The 10,850-nt window shown below is 37.8% G+C and overlaps 1 protein-coding gene across 1 annotated transcript; it reads left to right on the plus strand.

Moving 5' to 3' along the window:
• The first annotated feature begins 365 nt into the window (after nt 1–365).
• On the plus strand, nt 366–8,710 carry LOC108698908 (protocadherin-20). Its single transcript, XM_018230774.2, has 2 exons — nt 366–670; nt 5,783–8,710. The coding sequence occupies exons 1-2, from the start codon at nt 656–658 to the stop codon at nt 8,327–8,329; spliced, it is 2,562 nt and encodes an 853-aa protein (XP_018086263.2). The 5' UTR covers nt 366–655; the 3' UTR covers nt 8,330–8,710.
• The last annotated feature ends 2,140 nt before the right edge of the window (nt 8,711–10,850 follow it).

A 10,850-nucleotide genomic window follows, 5' to 3' on the forward strand; every position in this document is an offset into this window, starting at 1 on the left:
ATCATAGTTGGGATCAAGTACAAGCTACTGTTTTAATTATTACAGTAAATAATTTTTAAAAATTTGTATGATTTGATTATAATGGAGTCTAGGGGAGACGGCCTTTCTGTAATTCTGAGTTTTCTGGATAACGGGTTTCCGGATAACGGATCCCATACGTGTTTGTGCTACCAATTGTATAAGCAGAAAACAACATTGCACCTCCATGAATGACACTTCATCTCAGCAGGTAAAGAACATTGTGTTCCATAACATGTAATTAGACGACTGTATAATGGTTTTGCCTTGCAGTAAATCATTCTTTCTAATCCTTTGTGGGTGGTGCAAAGCTTACACTTTGGGTTAGGCTTTTTTTAGAACTCCGATTTCCTTACCTCTTACTTTTCTTGTGGGTTGAAAAGAGATGAATGAGTGAACTAGAAGAAAAAAAAAACACCTTATGCAATATAATCTGGCAAACACGTGGGTCTCTTTACCTCGGGCTACAAAGGTTGGGAATTCTACCTACGACTAAAGAAATGGTATGATTTTACCCCACCCATACATACACAATCAAGCACAAGAGATTTCCTTACAATTCAAACACAGACAACTGATCTGACTACTCTGTTCATCCGTGCAGCTCACAGAGGAATAGCTGCGTGTTTCCGAAGACATGGAGCGTATACAGGTATGCAGACTATATAATAATGCTGCTAGTTGTGCACAGTACAGTACACAGCACCCACTATCTGCCATAAAAACTTACTGACTAGCATTTAATGCCTGAGGCAAAAGTATTGCCCAAGGTCCCAAGGACTTGATATAGAACAAGGGTCCTTTAACGTTAGACATCAAGGTATAGTCATACAATTATGGGCTGATCTATTTATTTTTTGCTATTACTTATCAAGGCTTTTTGAATGGGGTCAGCATGGGGGGTATTTATTGTGTATTTCGAGTAGGGAATAATCCAAATTCAATTTGAATTTAAAAAAAAATAATTCATACATTCGAATATCGAAATTTATCATGTACTGTCTCTTTAAAAATTCGACCATTCGCCATCTAATACCTGCTGAATTGCTGTTTTAGCCTATGGGGGACCTCCTAGAACCTATTTGGAGTCAATTGGTGGACTTTGAAAAATCGAAAAAAAAAACTTCTAATTGAATTCGATCGAATGCACTATTCCTTTGATTCGTACGGTTTCGGACAGATACGGAACTATTTGACCAAAAACAATTTCAAATTGAAATTTTTTTAATTCGAATTTCGAAGTTTTTTCAATTCGAAATTCAGCCCTTGATAAATATGCCCCTAAGTGTGAGATCTACATATATAAGGGCAGATTTATCAAAGGTCGAGGTGAATGTTTGGATTCAAAAAATTAAAATTTCAAGCTATTTTTTGTGTACTTCCACTAGGGAATAGTCCAAATTCGATTCGACTTTGAAAAGTTTTTTTTTTTGGGAAAAACATTGATTCAAATCCGATCGAATGCTCTATTACTTTGATTCGTACGATTCGAATACGGGCCAAATACGGACCTATTCCACCAAAAATAGACCCAAACAAAAAACTTCAGCCAAACACAAAAACTTCAACTTAATTTCAGTTGGTCTTTTTGAATTCGAATTTCGACGTTTTTCCAAGTTGAAATTCGACCCTTGATAAATATGCCCATAGTGTACAATCAAAAACACATTGGCCTTTTTCAAATCAATCCCAGCAAAAACAAGAGCCTTAGCTAGCACGTTACATTCATTATATATGCTACATTTGCATGAAACAGCATGTTTTACTTACTGACAGCATTTTAATCTTTTGCCGAATTATGTAAGTATCACAATTGTGTAACACAGTAAGTAAGAGTCAGTTTTAGAGCTGGGCAAAAACAGGTATCTGCCCCGACCCCCATCATCACGTGACCCTTTTGGTATGGACATGTAAATAATAGTAAAACCAATTATATTGTGATATCCAACCTGTGTGCCTCTGGCTTTTGTTAGACTTCAAAGGAAGGTTTCTTTATACAAGATTTGTTGTATACTCTTTTTTATTTGTTGTAAATCCCTATTCACATGCTATTTACTCTTATGCAAGCTGGAACAATACAGTTATTAAAGGGATCGTTCACCTTTGTGTAAACTTAGGTTGACGTAGAGAGTGATATCCTGATGCAACTTGCATTCAGTTTTCGTTATTTATGGTTTTTGTGTGCTATTTACCACAATAAGTTAGAGTCCCTTCTGCAACTCCCTCTCCCCTGGGCTGGGCCCTCCTGCTCATGTTCCTCTTGAGAATAGAAGTTAGGCAGTACGCTACCCCAGTTTGAAAGGTATTCACGTTTAAGTGCAGAAAGTATCTGAATCAATATGGGAGCCTTCTGCAGCTATGTTATGAACCAAAAGTTAACCCTATGGGTCTCTACATATTTATAAAGTGCCAACATATTGTGATGTAAAATAAATGTGTATTGATGGATGAATTTATTTGCCAGGCTCAAATTTATGGCGAATTTTCACGTTTTGCCGCCGGTGAAAAAATTCGCAAATTTGCCTCGAACATTCACCGGCGTCAAGGTTTTTAACGCTAGTGACGTTTCCGACGCTGGCGACAATTTAGACACCTGCGACAATGAAAAGGACGCCCATTGACTTTGATGTGCGTTAAATGTGGATGGCGTTGAAGTTGTTTCACCCGTTTCAAATATTGCGCTGAAAATTAGCGAATTCCATGGCGAAACGGGACAAATTCCATCACTATAAATGAATTACATACATACATAGAACTGGTACAAAAGGTGAGAAAGGCCCTGTGCAAAAGGGCTTACAATCTAAAGGGAAGGGAATAAGACACAAGGTATGGGAGTGGGCAAGATCACAATTAAGTGAGTGAGAGATTTGGTACTGTATATGGTATTGCATTTGGTAGCTAAGCAGAGTGAGGGTAGGCTTCTCTAAATAACTGCGTGAATAAGTGAGTTAATATGAGGAAAAAATAATGGAAGTGGTACAGTATCTCTATTCCCTAATACTAAATAAGCCATTTTCATAGCTTTGCTTTTCCTTTAAATCATATTTTAGGCACACATCATGATTATCTTTCTGTATGTTTGAGGATTTGGTTTTCTAAATGATGGCATTGTTTAAATTCTGTTAGCAAGGTAATTTAATTAGTAGTGCACAGTTTGCCCAAATATGTGTGTTTAAACAGCTGATGAGTAAATGCTACTTGCTTGCTATGGATGTCTTGTCTTGGGCAAACTTTGCACCTTTTATTGCATTAACCCCTAAGTTTGGTTAAAGAAATCTTTAGTGGCCGTTAACAATAAGGTTTCCCATCTTACCCCAGGACATCACAATAATGTAGGGAGCACAGGTGCAAATGTGAATGGAAAAAGAGTGAGTCATTATGACAGATCCAGTTTTTTGCTTTGATATACTGTATGTTCTTTTGGCCCTATATAATATGTTAAATATCCATAGGATAAAATGCCAGTAAAAAACTGTTCTGGGGTTTTTTTCTTGCATATTTAAACACAATGTAATTCTAACTGCTTTCAGGTACAGTATTAATCAATCAAAAATTAAATATCACAGATTGTTGAACAATTACGCCATCTTTGTGTGACCACAACTGCAGTTGTGCTTCGTAAATGAGCCTCCTATAGCAAAACCATTGAAAGTTTTTTATTAACGTATATTGCTAAGTTGCTGATGATGATGACAGTTTTGTTCATTTAGCAAAAGTGGGTTTTGGGTAGAGAACTCTTTTAAAGCAAACAGAACCACGCTGTGCAAAACAGCTCTGTAGAAAAATTAAACAAATGTGTTCCTACACAGGATTTGGCTTTAGATGGTATTTTACATTACTTGCATTGGCGCCTCATGAAGTAATGACAGGAATGATAATGAAAAGGCATTAGCTGCTCAGAATAGTTCCAGCACTTTCCTTAACAGCTGAGAAAAGGCTTCTTTTGTCTTTCTCTGAACATAATCAATACTGCAGCTTGTCGGAGACCAAATATTCCGCAGACCATGTTACTTTATTTCTTTGCTAAGTGGTCCGCAATTCTTGTTTATGATATCTATAGCTCTTGGAGGGTTAGAGGGCCAGGCCCCTCAACTCCAAATCGCATGCAAGTGTACCTGTTAAAGGAGAACTAAACCCAAAAATTTGAAAAAACCCTACCCTCCTACCCTACATAGACCCCAGAACCTCCTCCCCCCCAGCCTAGCTATTAACCCGGGCAAATGCCCCTAAATCTTTACTTACCCCTCTGTGAAATTTCTGTCTAGTGGAGTTCACGGGTGCATCTTCAGCTGCTTCGGTAATCTTCGGAATGAGCTCAGCGCTTTGGCAATTTTCGTGAGTTTCGGTGCATGCGCAGTTGTCACAGAACAGAAAATTGCTCCAACTGTGCATGCGCCGCTTTGCCGGTCTCATTCCAAAGATTACCAAAGAGAAGAAGATGGAGCCCATAAACTTCACTGGTAGCGGCTAGGCTGTGGGGGAGGGGGGTCTATGAAGGGTAGAGGGGTAGGGTTTTTTTAAATTTTAGGTTGAATTCTCCTTTAAGAGTGCCCTTACAAGTGCCTCTTCTCCAGAGAAAACAACTGCAACCCTTGTAGTCTTTCCTCATAGTTTAAATGTTCTTCTTCCCAATTCAGCTGCACATTTCTGCTATCTCTCTCCAACTCATGATGTCCATATGGACTGGAGCCCAAGCCTGTACTGCATACTCAAGGCAGTCCTTAAAATATAAAGAGGCAAAACTATGTTTTCATCATTCACGTTAATTCACGTTTTTTTATGCACTAAATCTCATTTGCCCAGTTCTTCAATTTAGTCAAACTGTATATCATGGAACTACACAAATTAGTATCATCAGCAAAAATAGAGACAGTGTTAACAATACCAACCTCAAGGTCATTAATAAATGAACTAAAAAGCAAAGGACCAAGTAAAGACCCCTGGGGTACTCCACTGACAGCACCAGTCCAATCAGAAAATGTCCCATTTACCACCACTCTTTGTAATCTACAGTATCCGTCAACCCATTCTCTATCCAATATTCAGGCCACGATTCATTAACTTAATCGTTTAATTTGAAATGTGATGGAGTTGTAAGATGTAAGGAGTGCAGCAGTCTGAGTTCACAGAAAAACGAAATACCAATGCTGTATCACAATCCTTTATTCTCATTCTAGTAATGACAGCGATGGAACATACAAGAAAATGTAGAATTATGACTAATGTCATGGCAGATAAAATAGATTGCAGTTAATTCTAGAATACTTCTCTCATGAGAAGGAAGCTCTTACAGTACATTAAGGACAATGGAGTCCACATTGACAGGCTTTAGAGCTTAACATTTTGAGCAACACTATAGCAGCAATTTACAAGGGCAAACTCTAAGCTGTCCCTGTAATCCAATCCTACTTCCAAATACAACTAGACTTTGTCTTTCCTCGTTGCCCCTTTCTTTTCACTGTCCATTGTCCCATGAGTCAATATATTGCCATACTGTACATCCTTGTTTTTGGCTTTTCAGTACCTGCTAGTGATAAAAAAAAGTACTAGCTTGCTTCTCTTAGAGAACTAACTAGGGCAGTATTTGCCCTGATAATATCAAAGAAGAAATAAAAGCTGCCAGTTATCACTAGTATAATAAATACATTACGTTCAATCATTTTTCAAAATATTTTCAATTTTATTTGTGGTAAACTGATGTCACCTTATACACAGTGCTTGTACTGATTTATGCTTTAATCCTGTGTGTACTGTTCTTTTTCAGATATGTGCCATCATTCTGCTCACAATTCTGGAGTTCACCACCTCAACATCAGAACTCAAATTTTATATCTTAGAGGAGCAAAATGAAGGCACCTACATTGGATCTTTAAAGAATGAGAGTTTGGCATCACCTCCATTCCTGTACAACCTTCTCCCACCATCAATCTACTTCCATCTGGACAAGCAGACGGGAGATTTGTATACCACCGCATACAAACTGGACAGAGAATATTTATGCCCACAGGATATTTTAAATCAGTGTATGGTGGAAATTGATGTATTTGTTTCTTCTCAAGAACATGCGGAAATTGCAAAGATCAAAATCTTTATTTTGGATATTAATGACCACGCACCCTTTTTCACAGACAAGATCATTGAACTAGCCGTTCAAGAGGATGCGGCAGTAGGAACCATATTTCCTATTGACCACTCAGCTAGTGACCCAGATGCTGGACAGAACAGTGTTTTGATCTATCATTTGAACAGTACTGATGATGTGTTTGTATTGGGGAACAATTCACAATTACTTTCATTCACCCTACAGCAACCTTTGAATCATGAATCTAAAAGTGAATACTATATGGATTTAATTGTTACAGATAAGGGACTTCCGCCGTTATCTGCCAGTGCCTTGATTATAGTGAAAATAATGGATGTGAATGACAATTGTCCTGTTTTCCTCACAAGTAATATTTCTATCAATCTCCCAAGAAACACCTCTATCAATAGTACAGTTGCCAAACTGGAAGCCGTTGATGACGACACTGGTGAGAACAGCATCATTCAGTATATATACAGCAACAGAGTCCCAGTAGAATCCCAAAAGCTATTTTATTTAGAAAGCACAACTGGAATCATAAGATTAGCTGAATTTATACATGATGACACCCCTAATAATCACAAGCTCAAAGTTTTAGCCATTGGTCCCGGATGTGTTCCTGCAGTAGCTACTGTAACATTAGTAATACAAGAATTTAAAAGAAAAAAGCCAAAGATGGAATTCCGCCTAATAGCAACCCAAGAGGAGGAGGGAGTCTCTGTCGAAGAAGATGTTCCTATAAATACAATCATTGCTATCCTAGAAATTAGAGACCCAGATTATAGCATCCTCAGGCCTGTCTACATAAATGGCACAATACCATTCTCTCTAAGAGTCTCAGAAAATTCACCAGACACCTATTTGCTATTAACAAGTGGAATCTTAGACTTTGAACTGAAACAAAAATACAAAATTCAGGTTCTTGGAAATGCTACATTTGACAACTTAATTGTCTACCAAGCATCACTCAATGTTAAGCTTGAGGATGTAAATGACAATGCTCCACAATTCTCACAGAGTGTGCTGGAAGCATCCATAGAAGAAAATAACAACCCAGGAGCTGTTATATTGACGCTTTCTGCATTTGATAAAGACAGTGAATCCAATGGAGATATTTCATATAGCTTTGGTGGAGAGTTGCCTATGGAATTTTCCATTGATGCCTCTAATGGAATTCTTGCAGCAACTGTTTCTTTTGACCGAGAAAAAGTAACATCTTACACTTTAATTGTAGTGGCTTCAGATCATGGCTCACCTGCAAAGAACAGTTCATGCACAGTAATTATCACTATTTTAGATGAAAATGACAATGCACCTATCTTCCTCACTAATGAGCTTACATTCTATGTTCCTGAAAATCTTCCCCGACAAGGTAAAGTAGGAATCCTAAATGTAAAAGATGCTGATTTCGGAGTAAATGGGGAGATATCGGTGTCCATATTGAACACCACCCTGCTCTTTTCAGTAGACCAGAATATCATAATACTTGAGGATTACTTAGACTATGAAAGTGAATATAAGTATGATCTATGGATTGAAGCTCTTGACAAAGGTAATCCACCCTTGAGTACCACCGTAAAAGTGATTATTATGGTGTTAGATATGAATGATAACGCACCGCTGTTTTTGCTGCCAGAATCAAACTTTTCATATGTGCTAGTACCTCCAGATACCTCAAAGGGATCTCCTGTAACGAAGGTTCATGCAGTTGATTACGATGCTGGTATGAATGGAGCTGTACGGTATAGTGGCTTTGGGGAGGTGGGCCCGCATAGTGATCTCTTTACAATTGATAACATTACAGGTAACATTACACTGAAAGAAAGCACCACTGGACATCACTGTGGCCTTTATCACTTTCTGGTGAAGGCAAGTGACCAAGGATATCCTAAAGCCCTTTCCACTATTGTTAGGATTAACATTCTCCTCAATCATAGTATAAGCAACAGGAGTTATCTAGAATCCATCATTATGGCCAAGACTGAAGTGCCAACTGAAAACCAAGCTATTCTGTTAAGCCCGTGCAAACAGTACCACAAAATGGCCCAATTTTCTTGGTCTTTGAATGCCCTGATTTTCCTTGGCATTGTAATTCTCTGTATTCTCTTCTGCGGTACAGGGACGTTAATGCTTTTCTGTAGAAGAAAAGGGAATGCCAAAAGAAGGAAAAAGGCAGATGTGCAAATTCCATTAAAACTAAATGCTGATTACTGGAATAATATAAAATAATAGTGGCATGCCTTCACTTGACCTACTTGGCAGTATTTCCCTAAGCAGAGCAATCCTAAAGGAAAATGCAAATGCACCGGGCTTTGCCAGATATTACAGACTGGTATTATCTAGAGTGTCATGATCAAACAGTTGACCATGTTTATTGTGAAAAATGACAATGGCAGGAATATTAAATAAAATGGAATCCTGCTATAGACTTCTTATTGGAGAATTTCCACAATGCCTATAAACCTGTGGATCTTGGAAAATATTTGGAAAATACGGTGATGGCAATTTTGGACAAAATGGCCTTCTGCTACAGACTGCCTTGTTGGAGAGTTTTATTTACAGACATTAATGGAACTTATGTTGACATAATGACCTTTTAATACAACTTGCAGCTTTTGCAGCTTATATTTTTCTACACATCAAGCAGCTTATGACACCAAAGAAAATGGGAAGCACTGAATGATAATGAAATATTGATTTTTGTTGGTTTTTACTGTTTGATCTTACTGGCCCTTTGGCTATAACAGGAATCATTCTTCATAAAATTGTATACCTTCTTTATCCCTTTAACCAACAACTCTAAAGCTAGCAAATATCAATAGTCAATCACAGCACTTATTTGGCACCCCAAGAGCATTTTTCATGCTTGCGTTGCTCCCCAACTCATTTTGGTTCTGAATGTTGATCACAGGTTCAAAAGGTTGGGAATCCCTGCTTTAAGGGAAAAGCCTTCGATATAAAAATGCACCCAATGGTAGAGGATCATTAATTGGTAAATCTTTTTTAACATGTTTAGGAGTTTATTCCCCATATGTAATAAAAGGCACTAAGTTTGCCATGGGGCAGTAACCCATATCAACCAATAAGATGTTTGCATTTAAACAGGTGACCAGTAAATTCTACCTGCTGATTGGTTGCTATTGGTTACTGCTCCTGGGCAAACTAAGTGCCTTTTATTACATAACCCCCTATAAGTCATATCCATCAACCCAACATTTTTCCACTGCTCGGCAAGTGAACATTATGTAGCAGTCTCTTGTTCTAGGATTAGTGTGCTACATAAGAATAATCTTATGCTTGACACAACAGTTGTGAGTCTGCTCTCAGGCTGGTTCTAAATCACAACTTCCAAAATACGTTGAAGCTTTAGCAATGTTTGTTTGAAGCTCACTCACTGTTTGTATTAACCAGTGATAGTACAGAGGACATGTTGAATGCAGACAAGGAGTTTGTGTCTATTAACACTAATATACTCATACTAAAACTATATGTTCACAACAACCACCAACTTCTCAGTCCCTTAAAAGCAGATCTCAATGCTCTGTAAAGTTGCTTCATTTCACCTTCTATCTCTCTAAAATAGGAGGTACCAATATTTAAAATGTCATGGAGGGGGAGGGTGTAGTTCTCATTTATTTATGGAAAAAGTGCAAATTATACTTTTTTAAAAAGTACTGCAGGGCAACTACATGGTCATGGTTTAACATGAGAATAAATCCTCTAAATAGCAAGACATTTTAATTCCACATTAAAACAACAGACAAGGCCTTACATGTCAGATAACTTGTTGTGATTATATTCAAAGTATTTCAAAGACACAGATGCTGCCAGTCCATGAATAACCATAATCCACATTTATGTTATAGCATGCAGAGGCTGTTTTGCTGGGTGTGAAGAATATGACTAAGCAAAAACCTCATCCGTAACAATATTTATATACAATTGTGAAGAGTCTCATGTATCCAGGTCATGGTATATCTGTTGAAATAAGTGAAATCCACTGGACTTGCTTGCTGCCAAAAAGCAGTTACACCAGTGTCTGGTGCAGCACAGAAGAGCCAGCTCCTCTGGTCAGGACTCAGCTGTGTGCTTAAATCTGAAAGAAAAAGGAAACACATTTGAGAAGATTGCCAAATCCAGATTCTAGACCGGGAGAGCGACTGGTTCAAAAGAGGTGTTAAAGAAGCCATATATGTAAAAACTGAAAAACCAAGTCTGAATAGAGGCGGGTGGGTGCGACATCTATTGTCTGCCACATACAATACTGTTTTGGCACCTCTCCCTGGAAGGTTTAATAACACCTCAAAGCTTCAATCATGCTAATACAATCAACACCCAATTTAATGACATCCTTGCGGATTATTATAAACAGATTATGATGATCGGAGCAACATTCCAGAGGATATATACCCGATAAAAAAATCTTATTTACAAGTTATTCTGAATTGATAAAGTCATTTGGATGACTGGTGGAACGTCTTCAAGGAAAAAACACAGCAAATCCAGTTGATTATTTCTACAGATAATATTTATGTAAAACAAATTAACATTCCAAAGCACTGCTAGTGCATAATAAGTATTAATTTATCAGGTGACAATTAATGTGCACATAAGATGGTGAGGGGGAAGCCAACGTAAAGCCAACAGATAGCATTCAGATCAGAATTGAACTCAGGCCCCTAAATTGCACACCAGTAGAAATAACCACTGATCCACTACCATGTCACCAAGGTGAGAGCAGGCAATATTT

The sequence above is a fragment of the Xenopus laevis genome, chromosome 8L (genome assembly GCF_017654675.1).
Source record: "Xenopus laevis strain J_2021 chromosome 8L, Xenopus_laevis_v10.1, whole genome shotgun sequence".
NCBI lineage: Eukaryota > Metazoa > Chordata > Amphibia > Anura > Pipidae > Xenopus > Xenopus laevis.